This window comes from Pimephales promelas, chromosome 18 (assembly GCF_988280905.1).
Source record: "Pimephales promelas chromosome 18, fPimPro1.hap1.1, whole genome shotgun sequence".
Classification (NCBI taxonomy): domain Eukaryota; kingdom Metazoa; phylum Chordata; class Actinopteri; order Cypriniformes; family Leuciscidae; genus Pimephales; species Pimephales promelas.
Genome location: NC_142786.1, coordinates 15,496,103 through 15,514,946, shown reverse-complemented (window position 1 = coordinate 15,514,946; position 18,844 = coordinate 15,496,103). Strand labels below are relative to the sequence as shown.

Here is an 18,844-nt window from a genome sequence, read left to right as displayed (position 1 = left end):
AGCAGCAGCGCCTCACGCTGACCGTTCAAATGGGAAACACAAATTGAGGAACAGCTATGTTCATACACAGCAGGGTATGTGAAAATAATCTTAATAATTATAAATCAAACAGCTTATCAATAAATCTTGTGGAATAACACTAATACCGGGAGAGCCGCGATCGGATTGGGTTAAGTTAAGGGGTAACGATAGTAGGACGTCGATTAACAAAATGCTGAAATATATTTTAAAGTATGTCAGTGAGCCTTTGTCTTGTCTCTTTAATCGTCTTATTTTACGTTATCATTATGACCAAAGAACCGTCAATATTTCCAAGCAATAGGTGTTTTTGTTAAGCATGTCGACATTTACCAGAATGGGTCTCGCACATAGATGCTAGATCACGCCAATCATTTCTCCCCTTGGCTTTTAGATTTTCTGGAAGGAAAACAATTCCTCTCCCCCGTCCAAACTTTTAGTATACCGGTATCAGATTTGCACAATCCATACGCACAATGCTTCAGCATGTTCCCTCGTTCGAAAGCTTGCCAGAACTCCTGCGCATAGTTACGGTTGCTAAGACATGATTGGCCAGTGGCGGTTTTCAGGCGTGGCTTAGCGAAGGGTCAATTAACCAGGCTTAATTTAAGCTAGTTTAAGTCATAAACACCAATCTATTTTGTCTATCTACTCACTCATTTTGTTCTTATATTTGTGTTTGCGTGCACACCAATACTTCACTATTTTAATCAAATTTATAATTAAGTTGGCTTGAGAAAGACCTTCAGACTGTTCTGACTTAGTGTGCTATATCTTTTTAGACTGATTCGACTTTCAGATTTCTTAAAAATTAATATTAAAAATCATAAAAATCCTATTGACTTTCATTGCAGCATGGTCAAATTGAGCCAAGAATACGGTGGCCCAATAGCGTACAACAAAAACTCAAATCTAAATGATTTCCCTGAAGTCCTAGACTCAATTAAACTACCATTCTATATGTACTAATGATCTATCTATCTATCTATCTATCTATCTATCTATCTATCTATCTATCTATCTATCTATCTATCTTTCTTTATATTAAATCTATCCATCTTTCTTCCTAACAAATCTATCGTTCTTTCTTTCTACCTAAATAATCTATCCATCTTTCTTTCTTTCCTTCTACCTAATCTATCTTTCTTTCTTTCTTTATTTCTACTTAATCTTTCTTTCTACTTAATCTTTCTTTCTTTCTATCTTTCTTTCTTTCTACCTAATCTATCTATCTTTCTTTCTTTCTTTCTTTCTAACTAATCTATCCATCTTTCTTTATATCAAATCTATCCATCTTTCTTTCTAACAAATCTATCCATCTTTCTTTCAACTAATCTATCGTTCTTTCTTTCTACCTAACTAATCTATCCATCTTTCTTTCTAACTAATCTATCGTTCTTTCTTCCTACGTAACTAATCTATCCATCTTTCTTTCTATATAATCTATCCATCTTTCTTTTTAACTAATCTATCCATCTTTCTTTCTAAATAATCTATCGTTCTTTCTTTCTACGCAACTAATCTATCCATCTTTCTTTCTAACTAATCTATCGTTCTTTCTTTCTACCTAACTAATCTATCCATCTTTCTTTCTAACAAATCTATCCATCTTTCTTCCTACGTAACTAATCTATCCATCTTTCTTTCTAACTAATCTATCGTTCTTTCTTTCTACCTAACTAATCTATCCATCTTTCTTTCTAACAAATCTATCCATCTTTCTTCCTACGTAACTAATCTATCCATCTTTCTTTCTATATAATCTATCCATCTTTCTTTTTAACTAATCTATCCATCTTTCTTTCTAAATAATCTATCGTTCTTTCTTTCTACGCAACTAATCTATCCATCTTTCTTTCTAACTAATCTATCCATCTTTCTTTTTAACAAATCTATCGTTCTTTCTTTCTACCTAACTAATCTATCCATCTTTCTTTTAACTAATCTATCCATCTTTCTTTCTAGCAAATCTATCCATCTTTCTTTCTAAATAATCTATCGTTCTTTCTTTCTACATAACTAATCTATCCATCTTTCTTTCTAACTAATCTATCCATCTTTCTTTCTAACGAATCTATCGTTCTTTCTTTCTACCTAACTAATCTATCCATCTTTCTTTTAACTAATCTATCCATCTTTCTTTCTAGCAAATCTATCCATCTTGCTTTCTAACAAATCTATCCATCTTTCTTTCTAACTAATCTATCCATCTCTCTTTCTAACTAATCTATCTTTCTTTCTTTCTACGTAACTAATCTATCCATCTTTCTTTCTAACTAATCTATCCATCTTTCTTTCTAACTAATTTATCCATCTTTCTTTCTAACAAATCTATCCATCTTTCTTTCTTTCTACCTAATCTATCTATCCATCTATCTATCTATCTACCTAATCTTTCTTTCTTTCTAACTAATCTATCCATCTTTCTATCAAATCTATCCATCTTTCTTTCTAACAAATCTATCCATCTTTCTTTCTAACTAATCTATCGTTCTTTCTACCTAACTAATCTATCCATCTTTCTTTTTAACTAATCTATCCATCTTTCTTTCTAACAAATCTATCCATCTTTCTTTCTAACAAATCTATCCATCTTTCTTTCTAACTAATCTATGGTCCTTATTTCTACCTAACTAATCTATCCATCTTTCTTTCTAACAAATCTATCCATCTTTCTTTTTAACTAATTTATCCATCTTTCTTTATAACTAATCTATCGTTCTTTCTTTCTACGTAACTAATCTATCCATCTTTCTTTATAACGAATCTATCCATCTTTCTTTCTAACTAATCTATCCATCTTTCTTTCTAACAAATCTTTCTTTCTTTCTTTCTTTCTTTCTACCTAATCTTTCTACCTAATCTTTCTTTCTTTCTTTCTAACAAATCTATCCATCTTTCTTTCTAACTAATCTATCGTTCTTTCTTTCTACCTAACTAATTCATCCATCTTTCTTTCTAACTAATTTATCCATCTTTCTTTCTTTATATCTTTCTTTCTACCTAACTAATCTATCCATCTCTCTTTCTAACAAATCTTTCTTTCTAACAAATCTTTCTTTCTTTCTTTCTTTCTACCTAATCTATCTTTCTTTCTTTCTAACTAATCCATCTTTCTTTCTTTCTAATCTATCTATCTAATAAATCTTTCTAACCAATATTTTTCTTTCTTTCTAACTGATTTATCATCCTTTCATTCTAACAAATCTATCTTTCTTTCTAACTAATCAATCTTTCTTTCTAACTAATCTCTCTATCTTTCTCTCTAACTAATCTTTCTTTCATTGAAACAAATCTCAAAATCATTTTCTTTCTTTCTGTCTAATCCATCTTTAAAACTTCAAACTACTTTAAACTTCTTCAAACTCTCTTGTCCGGCTTTCTCAAGCCAACCTAAAGTTTGTGTCATCAAACTTTTTTTTTCTAGTTTACAATTGATTGTGTTAAATATGATTAATTGTGCAACACTGGTCAACCTATAAGGCTGCTTAACCATTCTGTGACACAGACAAGTTCAATAACCATCAGAATGCGAGCAAAACACTACCAACAAAAACAAACTCCACAGTAGAGGAGTTTTTGAAGATGCCCCATTGCAGTATAGGGTGTGCTTGCATTACCTGTGACTTTTTTCTCATTGTCATCATAGTTGCTAGAGGTGAGGAGGTGTCCAAAGATCAGTGCAGGTACGTACATCTTCTCATCTTTGTGTTCAACAACAGGAATTCCCTGCCCATTATTCCACACGGCAATGGTGTTGGACTCTCTTTTAGAGCCAGGAGTACAAGACATTACAATGCAAAGAAACAGAATTTTCAGAATTTACAAATTGTGTTTTCCAACAAGATCCGACTGTTGCTACAATATTATTAAAAAATCTAATATATTTAAAATTCTCTCAAAAGAAGAACTGTATGTCTATCTGTGTTTAAGAAAAGTATAATATACAAAACATCTGCCTAGGACAGTTTAGCATTATAAAAATATTTGTCCAAAGATTGGTTTGATTTAAATAAATTGTCACTAAATTTAAATAAAACAAAATTTATGGTATTTAGTAATAAAGAGATAAATAATGAGATCAGGATTACTATTAATGAAAATGCATTAGAAAGAGTAAATCATATAAAATTTCTTGGAGTAATTATTGATTGTAAAATTACATGGAAACCGCATATTGTTAATGTTCAGAAGAAAGTATCAAAACTGATTGCAATTTTGTATAAGTTGCAATATATTTTGAACAAAAATGCATTACATTTACTTTATAGTTCACTTGTCACACCATACTTGACGTATGGTATTGAAATATGGGGAAATACATACAAAACTAGAACCAATCCAATTTTCCTATTAACTATGATTAATTAACTATGCACCTTACAACTAATTTACTGTTTCACCAATCAAAAATTTTAAAGTTTTATGACTTAGTTGAAGTCAAATATAATAAAACTCAAAAATGTTTGCAATTATTATTTACCAAGAGATAAAGTAAATATAATCTTAGAGGATTATGTATATTTAACCAACCACAAGTACATTCTACATTAAGAGAACACTGTTTATCAATTAAAGGAGTTTAATTGTGGAATAGCTGCTGTAATGAGTTAAAAAAAGCCACGTCTATTTTTCAGTTTAAAAATGTTTACAAGAGAATAACATTGGAAAAATATTCAATAGAAGGAAAATTAATTAAATAGGCTTGCTTCTGGTGTGGACAATGGTCCACTAATGTGTTAATGTTAATTTCATGAACAGATGTTGTCATTAATGAGTTGCATTAATGATTCTAAAGTTAAAGGTATAGCGGAGGATTTTCTTTTTCCGGGTGGGTAGTCTATACCAGTCATTCCCAAAGGCGGGGTCCCGACCCACACGTGGGTCGCGGGAGATTTTGTCTGGGTCGCCAAGTCGAGCACTATTTTTCAGTGTGTTGTAGGCTACTCTCTAGATCAGGGCTATTCAATTGGCGGCCCGCGGGCCAAGTGCGGCCCTTCAATCATCTCCATACGGCCGAGGGCACCCCAACCTCCCTCTCCTCCTATTTTCTGGTGGTACGGCTAAATTTGGTATATGCGCGTGGCCGCAGTGGCGCGTGCAGCTGGATGACTATACGCACTGTGTGTGTACCATGAGCACTCCGACTGACCTGAGAGAAAAGTTTACAGTCCGAATATTTCAGCAGTTTTTATGTGTGTCCCGTATTTCTGTAGCCTGAACCAGCGATATTAATCATTCGTTGGTTTGATTATTTCCTTTCCATGAATTGGCCATTGGCCAAACGCGCGTGCATAACGGTCTGAAACGATTCGGATTTGTTCACCTGAAGCGGTTTCTCGGTAAGTAACAACATATAAAGAACAAAATAGCGCTGGTTTCAGTCGTTTCACTAGTTTACTTTGAACTAGGCAGCACGGCCCAGGGGATAACGGAACGCAAAGCTTAAAGGAGTCGCGTTTACTCCCGGTCACTATTATTAAACAGCGTTGCGCGACATCCTTTAAGAAGCGTTTCCATCGGACACGTACTCCTCTCTCTTACAAACCACAAATCACTCAATGATTTTAACTAGTTTTAAATCGGATGAAACAGTCTTAACATTCCCAACACTACTGATGAGAAAAATAGAAGAAACATGAATAAAGTTAGAAGACTAAATGCCCTAATCACCACCCTTACAAACATTTACCATGTAATAGCCTGAATGTAATAATTTACCATGGTTTGGGCATAAATGTGGAATATTTATATTGAATGCTATGTTATAGTAATTTATATTTCCTTAGATTTATTAGGGGGGTAGAGGAATATGTATTTAATCGTGTGTATAGTTTTTTTTTTTTTTTTTTTTTTTTTGCCTGTTTAGGCATTTTTTATGCAGTGGTAGTGAGCCATGCATGGTTACAAAGTCTCACGGTCAGAATATTTTAATTTAAGCCTATAATAATTATTATAGTAAATTATGTACACTGTAACTATGAGAATATGAAAACAATGAGATGCCCTGTCAACTCTTCCTTTCTCATTTCACCTCTGCATATTGTCAACAACAGGTTAATAAAAAAGTGCTTTGTCAAATATCTGTATCTCTTTTAAATAGTTAACTGGAAGCTTAAAAAATGACCTTAAAAAATGGTCATACATATTTTGTTAATGCATAAATTATCTTCGTGATATATGAACTATATGGGCCTAATGTTTTTTGGGTCACAAGGATTTATCGACTTTAAAATGTGGGTCCCCAGAAAAAAAGTTTGGGAAACACTGGTCTATACTATTGGTCGATCTAAGTGTCAATCATTCTGGTGATATGTTTACGTAAGGCCGTCGTACGTGCTCGTCCCTATGTAGTTTTCACTTTCAGGTGTATTATGTCGGAGTTGCGGTTTCAGCCATTCCTTTGAAAATGGCTGAGGGTCGAAAGAGAAAAAAAAATGTATACGAAGTGTATGATAAGAAGAGAAAGGCCGCAGAATATAGAAACAAGACCAGAGTGATTTTGGGTGAATATCACACGCTGGCGTGCGCTAAAAGCACAGGTTGGGCTTCTCACTGATGCCGCAGTCGCGAAGATTCTACTAGACAGGTAAAGTTTGTCATGCTATTTGGAGAAATCCATTTAAAATCACTAGTAAAAGTTAATGCAAGCTACTTAGCAATGCTAGCCCTGGCACAAGCCATGCACTGCATAGACACGGTAAACATCTCAATTTGTCTAAAGTAGCCTTTTGACCAAAATGGTATCACGCTGAAATATTCTAAAACCTTGCGTGTTCATGTGTTCATATTCTAAAACCTTGTGTGTTTATTATTACACAAATGCAACAAGCTACTTCTCCATACGCAACTATGTATAAAAATAACTTATTAATACCTACGTATTAACAATGAGACATATTAGGTTAAGGACCAACGTAATAGCACTGCTTATATGTTGCTATGTAACGTAATTGCGATTTGCTAAATAGTTTCCTCAGATCGTATTTTGTGTGATACAGGGTTGGACATATCATGTCTTGAGTCCTCAATCGATCAGTATAATAAGTAAATAAAACACGGAAGGGCATTTGACATGTTGTCTTTTTTATGAATATTTTTGAGTTAGTTTACAATTTGCAACATAATTGTGCAAGGCGTAATAGTAGGCGTTCCCTCTCGGGAGTGTTGTGTTTGTGCATGTGCATTTTTTTTTTTTTTTTTTAAATTGGAGAGGGCGGGTCTTCTCTAAAATTCGGAAAGATCCTCCGCTATACCTTTAAGGGCAGGCACAATAAGCTTTAGCTTCTGCCTGCACCTGGTCATCTATAATGTTTATGTTTCGAATGATTTGATTGAATGATCTGTAAATGACCAAACCGAAATAAATGAAAAATGAAAAATGAAAGAAAGAGACTACATTTTCAAATCTATTAAAGGTTTTTGATGAAAACATTCCAGAATTTTCTCCATATAATGGACTTCAGTGGGAACCAAACGGTTCAAGTTCCAAATGAGAGTTTCAGTGCAGCTTCAAAGGGCTTTAAACTACACCAGACGATGAATAAGGGTCTTATCTAGCGAAACGATCGGTCATTTAAAAAATAAATAAAAAGTTTAAGTTTTATAAGCACAAATGCTCCCTTGCACTGTTCTATGATGAGCGTTCGTGACTCATGTTCAAACTCGTTCATCCAAAATGAACAAATCTTTTTTCGAGTCATGACTCGAAGGGTCCTAGATAAGACCCTTGTTTTCATCAAAAACCTTAATTTCTTTTCGACTGAAGAAAGAAAGATGTGGACATCTTGGATGACATGGGGGTGAGTAAATTATCAGCAAAAGTTTTTTTAAAAGTGGACTACTCCTTTAAGAGAAGGCAAACACGGACAGATGCAGTGTGTGTGTGTGCGTGTGTGTGTGCGCTTGTTTACATGGTTTATGAAGACAAAATTTTGTACTTTTACACTGGTATTACAACATAATCACTTTGTGTGTCCCTGTAAACCACACATACAAAACAGTAAAGCTTTAAATATAATAATTTTTACGATGATAGGAGAGAGGTTGTCATTAGGGTGCTCCGATCAGGATTTTTGGGGCCGATCACCGATTACTGGAAGCTGTATCACCCGATACCGATACTGATCACCGATTACAGGGTCTATTAGAAGCCTTCTATTTATCATGGGGCATTATTATTAAACTAAATGAACATTGTTGTTAAATAAAGTATTACTTTTAAAGGAGAAGACAATGCATCATGAATTTACACCTGTGTATTTATTTGCAAGCAACATGTCCAGCATATTAACTTAGCAGCTTGTGCTTGGTTATTGGGAGCAGCTTAGGACTTGACATACAACTTTCCTGTTGAATATAAAATAAAATAAATAAAAGACAGAACATCTGAGTCTTTAAATTTAGCTTTAGACCACGTTAAACTAAAAACTGCAACAACAAAAAGGCTATAGCCAAAATAATGTTTTGAGTCAGACAGCCATCAGTTTTTCTAATATGCTTAAAGGACCACAGGTAGTAAAGTGCACAGCAACAAAAAATACAAATAACTAACAACTTCCATGTCTGTATATATCTATAACTTTGCTTTTTTCTGGGATGCTCAGTTAGATTTTGTGGGCATTTAGAGAGGAAGAGAGAGATAGAGAAACAGAGAGTAGAGACATTGAGGCAGAGACATACCTAATACAAATAAATAAAACATCTCCAGTTAACTAGCAGGGAATTCAAAATTAAATCAAAATCTAGCGCTAAAATGTGTTTGTTTGTTTTTGAACTCAAGCTGAGTGCTCGTTTCTCTATTCTTCGGACTCTATTCTTTCCGGTGATTTTACGGGTTGATCAGAGCCGATCACACATCCCAAAGCAATTATCGGCCGATTGTGACCAATCAATCGGAGCACCCTTAGTTGTCATGTCATTTGACATGTGATTAAGTTTGATAACAGCTGGTAAATAAATAAGCTGAAAGAGAAAGAGTTTTAACTGTGTGTTTTTCAATTAAAGATTTGGAGATCGTCGAGAATCATTTAATAATCAAATCGTTACCATCTGAATTCAAATTGGATTCATACCTCTGCTACATGGTGTGGTGTATTCCAAAAACACCACAGAGTTTCTGTATGGGTTATGTTTAGGGGTTAGGGATTGAAAATATGATAAAGCTCAGTATAAAAAAATATTATTTCTATATGGAGAGTCGCCATAAACCACATGTGCAGGGATGTGTGTGAGTGTGATGGAAGTGAAGTAATTGTGAAATGAGCAGACATTAGAGTTGGGTATCGAGAATCGAGTATCGATTGGAACCGGGACTAACTTTTCGTTTTTCCCGGAATCGTTCAAAAGTTAAAATTTCGATTCCTAGTTTTGATATTCCCAAAAAAACAACAACAAAAAAAAAAAAAGTTTCGATATTCACAGTCCGCCGAGCGGAAGAAGAAACCGCTGAACAACACCAACGAAGAAGCGTCTACCAGAAGTGTTGGCATAACCACGCGAGTCGAACATGGGTACCTTACGTCGGCGATCCAAAGTGTGGCTTCACTTTTCTAAAAATAACGAAATCTCGGCAAAATGCAAAATTTGTGACAAAAGGAGTATTTTTACAGAAGGAGTATTTCCTTCAGAAAGGCCGTTGGTTAGCAAGGTTAGCTAAACTTTTTTGACCCTGCCTCTTAAAAGAATCGGAATCGAGAATCGTTAGGAACCGGAATCGAAACAAGGAATCGGAATCAGAATCGTTCAAATTCAAATGATACCCAACCCTAGCAGACATGGGACTTTATTAGATTCTAACACCCACTGCATGCTCTCCCAAGAACCAATCACATGGACATTTTCAACTGTCTACAAGCACCAACTTTTACTAGATACACAAGCATTTAGAGTCAGTGTCTTTAAAGGAGAACTCCGGCGCAAAATGAACCTTTGGTCTAATAACACTTTGGTACCTAGTCGACCGTTCTCTGAGATTTGTTTTCATGATAATCGAATGTAAAGATTTTTATCTCTAAAAACTGTTTAGCGTATAACGCTAGTAATGGGGGCATTTAATGAGTAAAAAGAAATTGCTAGTTTATACCACTAACAAGGCTCAAAATAGCCCCACACTAACACAGTAATGAGGGCAAAACGATACATTGAGAAAAAAATACATGCAAAACGAAGCATTGAGATCTTTGTAAGTGTACAGACCGTTTAATAAGAAGATATTTCATGAAGACAGTCCACTTCGTGGAGCCATCTTTGGAAAACAGTCTCGACTAGTCAAACCACGAACTATGTGCTAAGTGAGCTGAATTGTATGAAGTTCAGCGAACTTCTGAACTGTATGAACGGCTTCTTGGTTCGACTTGTTGAGACTGTTTTCCAAGATGGCTCCTGCTATACACGAAGTGGACTGTCTTTATAAAATATCTTCTTATTAAACGGTCTGTACACTTACACAGTTCTCAATGTTTCGTTTTGAATGTAGGGACCCTCATTATGTTACTACGTTAGTGTGGGGCTATTTTGAGCCTTGTTAGTGGTATTAACTAGCGATTTCTTTTAACTTATTAAAAAAACCCATTACTAGCGATATACGCTAAACAGTTTTTAGAGATAAAACTCTTTACATTTGATTATCATGAAAACAAATCTCAGAGAACGGTTGACTAGGTACCAATGTTTTATTAGACCAAAGGTTCATTTTGCACTGGAGTTCTCCTTTAATCAGAGCAAATGATGAGACTGTTAAAGCTGCACTCACGGGTCGATGGTGATTTTGATGGTGGTCATGTTCTTGTCTCTTTGTTTGTTATCAGCTGCATTGACTGATGGTAAAGAAAATCACTGGTTACAGCATGAAAGATCACAGACATTTACCATACAGATGTTGGAAAATAACAGATTGCCTATAAAACAATCCCAATAGTGATAATATATATATATATATATATATATATATATATATATATACAGTATATATATATTATTACTACTAGTGATAGTATTATTAAGAAAATTAAAGAATTTTTTGAAAAACATTTTGTACTGCAAAATGTCGACACAAACGGCAAAAACATTCAAAATTCTCAATATTGTCAACTGACTACAGCAAAAATTATAGTACTTATTTAGTACATCAATATGTATTTTACTTAATATAATATTACTAAAAAATTTAAATTTATGAAAAATGCCATGCTGAGACTTATGTGAACAGTTTTGAGTGCTTTTGATGATGCAAAACAATGGTTGAATCAGTTTTGAATCGATTCACTGAAATGAGAAATGAACAAAACTTAAAAATTCATATGTAATTTTTGCTACAGATATTTATGAGACAAAACCCTCTCTGTCTTAATGCTTTCAAACCTGCAAGTTGAGAGACAAGAAAGGATTGCAAAATTTAATGGCACAACATAATGGTTGAATAACATGAAAAACAGATAACTTCTGAGCACTGGTGAAATGCTATATCTAAGTTTAATGAAAACTACTGAACAATGAAGTGGAAACAAATGATCACTAAGCAATCCTGATTTTTCTTTTCACTGAAAGGAAAGAACAGAAATCTTACCAAGGATCTCATCAAAGATTTTATATAATCCAGGGACGAACGTGATCTCCCTCAAATTCATTCCAATTTCTTCATCAAAAACCCACATTTGCTGTAGAACACACAATCACTTGAGTATTATATAAATTAATTAAAATGCATTTGATGACACTGAAACAAGCTTTGAAGAAGTCAATCAGTCAGTTAAACATTTACTTCCAACAGTAATTCTACTACAATAAGCAAAACATGCTAAATTTCAATGACTTGTTTATGTCTTAAAATGAGTTTCATTATAAAGTCGGATTCACATTTTTCTGAACGTCAGTCTAAAATTTAGACTTAATCTGTAATCTTGATCTTGATAAAAGTTTTCTGTTACCTGAGTGACAGGTTCCACGGAGCCGATATAGGTGTCTGGACGGAGGAGGATATGCTCGAGTTGAGTCTTCTTCTGGTAGATCCTCTCCACTGACATCTTCTTAGAGCTCTCTTTCTTGCCCGCCTCACTCTTCACTGCATCTCCCCGGCCGTTCACTTCCTCTTTCTTCGCACCATTGTTCTTGTCAAAGAGGGTCTGTTGTTAGATACATCCATGCAACTTTGTTAAACTTGTCCGCGGCTATCAAGTGGTTCTCTCAAAAAGTTTGCGAACCTTTTAGTTGCTTTTGAGGTTGGAATTATTTTACAGAAACAAAAGGTAGCTGAAATATTTGGTGAATCATCTAGATTGCCTGGATTAACAATTATTTTGCAAATATACTTGTGCAATAGAATATCTCTGTAAATTCATGCTGGTGTATATTAACTGTCTTTCTGTCTTGTCTGTAGTTTGTTGAACCGGACCCACCCTTTAATCTTTTAACATGTCTTTGATTGGAAAAAATATTTTGAAAACAGCATAATGTCAGTGCTTTTCAATACTATCTGAGCTGTTATTTGCAAGATTACTCTGAATAAACATCATGTCAAATTCCCAGTGTCCTTTACAATGTAATGGTCTCAAATGGCATTTTGGCTAAAATTAATTATGATAGCAAGGGCATTGAATTCATAGTAACCTAGTTCATATTAGTACTTGCCTGGGATCAGTTCTTATAATTCTATTCTATAATTCTAGTTCTTAATCTATTGTTGTGGCTTTGAGTGAGCAAACCCAAATAAACCCTTCCACCATGTTCCGGTTTAAGACCAGCACATAATCTTGGACTTTTGGTTATAATAGAGCAACCTTCTGTTGGTGTGTAAACATCATATAGGTTTTACTCTAACAAAGATGAGAGAGTTGAAATCAGAGGAAAGAGTTAATTCACAGCTGAGAATCAACACAAAAGAACTTTCCTCCACATTACCATGAAGAGCTTCACAAATCATTATCTTTATACACAAATTGATTAAATATAAGGTATTTAAAACAGATGTAAATTAATATTATGTGCACTGCATTAATAATATAGAGATGCAGATGAGACTGTGGGATCCTTTATGTTGAACTGAGGAAATGTTGCAGCTAAAAGGCTAAAGCACACGCGGGAGTAAGGTTACACAGAGTGGTTATAATCTGACTGTATTATACGCGATGTATGTGTGTAATAACACGTGAATTACTTAGTAATCATATATGACTTACCACCCAGGTTAAGCCTCCGCTCCCCGCTGCACCGTTAGACATTTTCTATTGTGTGTGCCCAGAAAAATAATCAGGAATTGTCCATATGTGATCTCCAAACGCCTCAAACGCCGGGCACCATCCGGGCTGGGTTCCCGTGGTTTCTCTTTCTTTTGTTGATTTACTGCTTTGATGAAAGTGTGTTTCTGCAGGCTGGTTTCATGGATTAAGTATGCCTGCTTCTACGTGACTGTTCCTCGGCTTTTGTTAAAATCGACCACCGGCGCCTGCACAAGGCCTAAGGCTTTAACTAAGACTTTTAAATAGCCCCATAAAAAGATGTTTAAAAAAACTGCGTAATTAAATTATAATAAAACAAAAAAAGATAACAAAAGATACGAATAAATACATTTAATTTTTCGTGTGCTAAGTAGGAATATTGCCACATAAAAAGGATTTCCATTCAATAACAAACCGCCGTGGAGTCCGTCCGGCTACACCATTCGCATGTCGATATGCCCCCATCCACCCGACCAATAAGATGCCAAAGAATCTGAGGCGCCGGCATTCCAACCAATAGCAATATGGTCGTCGTCGTGCAACGTCACACACTTTAAATTTCAGGAGCACTATAGAGCTGGTAAGTCCCGCCCCTTCAGCTAACCCCGCTGGACCTCTAGGTTGAAAAATCGTCGATGCAAGTGAATGAGAGAAAATAATTATTTTCTAATCCCGTTTGAATTTTGCAATGAATGTAATATGTTGTCTGTGATTTTTTTTATATAATGTTTCGTGAAAAGAATGCTACAACTTAGCGGGTATAGAATTTTCATACGGTTAGACTTTGTGTGAGAGCATGTGGACTACAACTCTTTCGACTTTCGAGTTTGACAGTATATTGTATGATTCTTTGGCTAGCAGTTGTGGAATAGACATAACGAGAAAGACGTCGCATATGTGACGTCGCCGCATAACACATTTTCCCTCCACAAATCACGGTTTTCACCACGCTCAAGTTTGCCCTCTCCCTGGAAGAAGGCGGTGAAGTGCCCCTGCAAACAAGCCTGAACTGACCCTTTCCGGGCCCACTTAGGGCTAGCCTAAGGGCCCCCTGCAGGCTGCTAGCGCAGGGCCCATGAGAATTTGCTCATTGGCAAAACGTTGGGCCTGCATGGGCAGCCCTCACTTAGCCCTCACTAAACCCACACAGGGCACGCACACTGGGCCCACAAAACGTTGGCCCTGCATGGGCAGCCCTCACTTAGCCCCAAGGAAGCCCTCACTAAGCCCACATAGGGCCCGCACTGCACACACAGGGCATCTACAACAATAGATCTAGTTCACAATTAATCTGTTTCACTATAAATACTTTTTGGCTAATATAACTATAGGTCTTTGGGAAAAACACTTATTCTATACATCTGAATGCAGTCACCACATAAATAATTTTTGTATTTTCACAAATGTACAGAAGTCAAAGGGATTTCAAATCAATGTATTTATTAATTACAAAACATAAAACATTAAATTCAGGTTATTATATATAATATAATTACACTATTATATATTCACATAAAAAACAGAAACATAGAAAACAGCTGTTTTACATTATGATAAAATTTCACAATATTACTGTTTTTTTTGTTTGTCAAATAAATGCAAGCTTGATAAGCAGAATAGACTTCTTCCAAAATGTTTCCAAATTTTTTACCTATATACTGTTTATGATTTTATACAAAATAAATAGTAGTTAATAAGATTGACACTGTATTATATCTAGTAATATTGAAGCTAAACAGAGTCCCTATAACAGTGCAATTTGTAAATTTTTAGTCTTCGAGAAAATGTTTTATGAGTTGCAAACCTCTTTTTCTTTGCTTTCTCTCTCTCACAAACACAACACATCAGTTACACCTTTTTAAATTCTTCATTGCAGGTGCACAAATCCTATTCTAAAAATTACCAAACTCATAGGGTCATATTTTTGTTGATAAACAGTAACATTTTGGCCAATTATGCACATTTCTTGGTGTATAATTTTGTGAATCATCTATACTGTTTGGCTATTCTCATGTGGTCACACTTCACTTTTCATTCACAGTCACATATGCTCAAACCCCCTGTGTGGCCGTGCCTTAAATGTCAGCATACATTTCTTACAGGGCTGTGCAAAAGTTAATTGCGATTAATTGCATTCAAAATAAAAGTCTGTGTTTACATAATATATTTGTGTGTGCTGTATATAGTTATTTTGTATTAGGGCTGCGAAACGATTAATCGCGATTAATCGCATCCAAAATAAAAGTTTGTGTTCACATAAATTATATACGTTTGTGTAGTGTGTATAATTATTTTGTATATATAAATACACACACATGCATGTATATATTTAAGAAATATTTGCATGTATGTACTGTATATATGTTTAAACAAAATTAATATTATACATAAATATAAATCTTTGATATATCAATAACACATCAATAACACATTTTTCTTAAATATATATGCATATGTTTGTATTTATATATACAAAATAATTATACAGACATATATCATGTAAACACAAACTTTTATTTTTGATGCGAATAATCACGATTAATCGTTACACAGCCCTATTTTGTATATATAAATACACACACATGCATGTATATATTTAAGAAAATGTGTTATTCATATTAAAATATTTATATTTATATAATATAGATTATGTATTCATATATATATATACAGAATTTAAGTGCAAATAATTCTTAAATATATACATGCATGCATAGGTATTTATATATACAAAATAATTATATACAGCACACACAAATATATTATGTAAACACAGACTTTTATTTTGGATGCGATTAATCGCAACTAATTTTTGCACAGCCCTTTTTGTGATTTGAAAAAAAGAAAATTATTTGTACACCTCCAATGAATTTGAAAAGCTGTAACTGCAGTGTTTTTTGTGAAAGAGAAAAAAGTTTGAAACTTAAAAAAAAAAAAAAGTTTTTTTTTTCTTTACACCTGACTACTTTTAACTGACTACGTTACACCAACAGATTCCACTGTCACAGGTGCTCTGTTTTGCTATAATGAAACCTTTACAGAACATGATAGTAATCCGCCATCCATGTAAAAGCAGAGGTCGGTGTGGTGTACAGGTACATCTGTCCAGCCAACATCTCACGCCTTGATGCCTTCCACTGTGGATCCCAGAAAACCTGCAAAAAATAAAAAATAAAAAAATACAGTTCAAAATCTATCATACATAATCATACATCTGGTATCAGAAATTATCATTCCAGGTTCAATCAGGTTAAATGCTCAATATTAGAGCTGCACAATATTGAAAACCTTAAATTAAATATTTTGTTTATCTGCTGCTATATATATTGCGATATAAAAACAAATTTCAAGAGATTATTGAGTGAATCTGCATTGAAAATTATAAACAAATTACAAGTATTGATAAATTCAATAGAAGAAAAATACAATTGAAATAAGCAGTGCATGAAGTTTTTTCGGAAAATCTAACTTATCAGGTACGGAAATTGAATTATCGAATGTAAAATAAGTATTCACTGAGGTACAGCCTCTCCCTACTCTTACAAAATGACAAACAACCAGCCTGAAAAACACATGACAATGACACAAGACATGTCTATAATAAATAGTGTGTGTGTAATTTCTTCAGTACCGTCAGCAGAACCGATAACATCTGAGCTTATCGATACTGCAGTCTTCCTTAATTTGGCCCCAGGGCCCGTTTAATGTTTAATACAGGGTTTCGGAACCTATTCCTATGTATGGGTGAGTTCATATGGATGAAGGCCTGTTGTGTTTGGCCTCTTGGTTTGTGATAATGATATAGCTATTGTGAAACTCACCTTCGTCATGTACTGGGTGTGGATGGCATCAAGATCTTGTCCTGAAGAATCACAGGATCAAATGATATCTCATCTGGTAACAAGAGCACAGCCATAACTTTAAGAACTCTAATGATATCTTTACCCCCCTGATATTGTATTGCGGATATAAGGAGTATGAGCCATGAGTAAACTGGAGAGATATCTGTGAAAAATAACTTGCGTGCCTAAAGTTGTCAACCCCCTGAATTCAGCATTTGAAAGTAAAAAGAATTTCAGTATTTATCAGTCAAACATACATAAAAAATAGCTTTGAGTTGGACAGTATGGTGTCTCATTGGCCAACATAATTAAAAACACACCTAGAGAAAAAATAAAATAAAAAATCATATATATATATACAGTATATATATGAAGAGTTCAGATGCAAAAGCCTCTAAGTGCCATTTGAAATTTTCTTCTAGAATGATCATTTTTATCAAGCTTGTATATTTAAGTTCAGTGATTTCACTTAAATGGCAATGATAATTACCTATTAATTGTTATTTAAGTGAAATTACTGAACTTAAATATACAAGTTTGAAAAAAATCATCATTAAAGAAGAAAATTTCAAATGGCATTTAGAGGCTTTTGCATCTGAACTCTTCATATATACCCATGACCATTATCCTGAATTATTATAACTATGACTATTATAACATTATATTTGCCACCTATTATTTAGCTTCTCAAGTACAATGTCACTGAAAAAACTGTAGTTAATGAATTTAAAGTGAGAGACTTCATTCAAAATCATAAATCCTACAGACCCACAACAATTGAACAGTATGAAGTTTTGCTTACTAGTCGAGTTCATAGCCGTGGAGATTGTCTTGGACCCCAGGGGGTGCAGCAGGACATGATGATCTTCAAGAAAATAACATGCAATGTGTGACAGAGCCAACAATATTACATTGAATTTACAATAGAACAAAGGGTTTAATACAAGGAAGCAAGCTAGAGCGGAGATGAAATGCAGAAAAGAAAAAGAATATACATAAAAAATCTTAAGGTAATATATTGTGCAATAATGCATATGAAATTATTATCATGATTAATAATTCCCCTTTGTTGTGTTTTTTTCCTGTTCCTTCTGAAATCACTTACAATATTTGTAAATGACGTCATTAACAGTACGTTACAATGAATACTTTAAAGGTTAGCTAAATAAATTAACTTAGCTAACTTCCAATCACCCATTGACAAATTACCAGCAAAACAAAACTATCAAAAACTGTTATCAACACAAAAATGTGGTTAAAAACCCACACTTATGTAAAACAAGAGCTCAATTGTAACGTAAACAACTTACCGTTAGCACTTCTGAAAACGGTTCAGTCAGAGGCTAACGGACTTTATCGAAGACACAAAACCATTTCTATAAAATAAATATTCAACAGAAGTGTATCTATTACACGTAAGACATATATCAGGAAGGTTATGTATTATTTGTGTGATTTTGGTAACTAAACTTACCTGAAAGCAGAGAAAACAACAGTGAGAGACGCTAGTTTGCTGTTTGTCAGTTGATGAAGTTTCCTCGTTTCCATGGTTTCCATCTGCTCGCGCGCGCTCCTGTCTTTGAATCATATTTGACTCGCGCACGTACGCCCATTGAAACCATAGAACACGTCAAAAGGCACGCAGCATTTAAATAAACATCTAGAATTATAACATTTAACAATTTAAAATATCATTAATTTTATATAATGAATTTAAAACTCATTCTGTAGTTCTATGACCCATTCAGTTGACAATTATGCTTTTTAATA

General features: G+C 34.2%; 1 protein-coding gene and 1 long non-coding RNA gene across 6 annotated transcripts in view; both read right to left on the bottom strand.

Moving 5' to 3' along the window:
* Positions 1-13,694, bottom strand: part of top2b (DNA topoisomerase II beta) — a 121,853-nt gene extending 108,159 nt beyond the window's left edge. For 2 of the 3 annotated variants that reach the window (XM_089122775.1, XM_089122777.1), the window contains exons 1-5: positions 13,194-13,694; positions 11,946-12,140; positions 11,585-11,675; positions 10,772-10,835; positions 3,639-3,784 (exon numbers count right to left, since the gene is read on the bottom strand). In XM_089122775.1, the coding sequence (XP_088978901.1) occupies positions 3,639-3,784; positions 10,772-10,835; positions 11,585-11,675; positions 11,946-12,140; positions 13,194-13,235 (538 nt within the window). In that variant the 5' untranslated portion in view covers positions 13,236-13,694. The remainder of the gene's footprint in view (positions 1-3,638; positions 3,785-10,771; positions 10,836-11,584; positions 11,676-11,945; positions 12,141-13,193) is intronic. The other variant, XM_089122776.1, reaches the window with a different exon arrangement.
* Positions 13,695-14,655: 961 nt separating this feature from the next.
* On the bottom strand, positions 14,656-18,648 carry LOC148970958 (uncharacterized). Of its 3 annotated transcripts, XR_016147397.1 has the most exons (5): positions 18,549-18,648; positions 18,385-18,450; positions 17,877-17,939; positions 17,054-17,126; positions 14,656-16,387 (listed from the first exon to the last, which is right to left on the bottom strand). It is a non-coding gene; the product is annotated as an uncharacterized LOC148970958 (long non-coding RNA). The 3 variants fall into 3 exon arrangements; XR_016147398.1 differs by lacking the exon at positions 18,385-18,450 and having other exon boundaries at positions 18,549-18,643; XR_016147396.1 differs by lacking the exons at positions 17,877-17,939; positions 18,385-18,450; positions 18,549-18,648 and having other exon boundaries at positions 17,054-17,411.
* Positions 18,649-18,844: the final 196 nt, after the last annotated feature.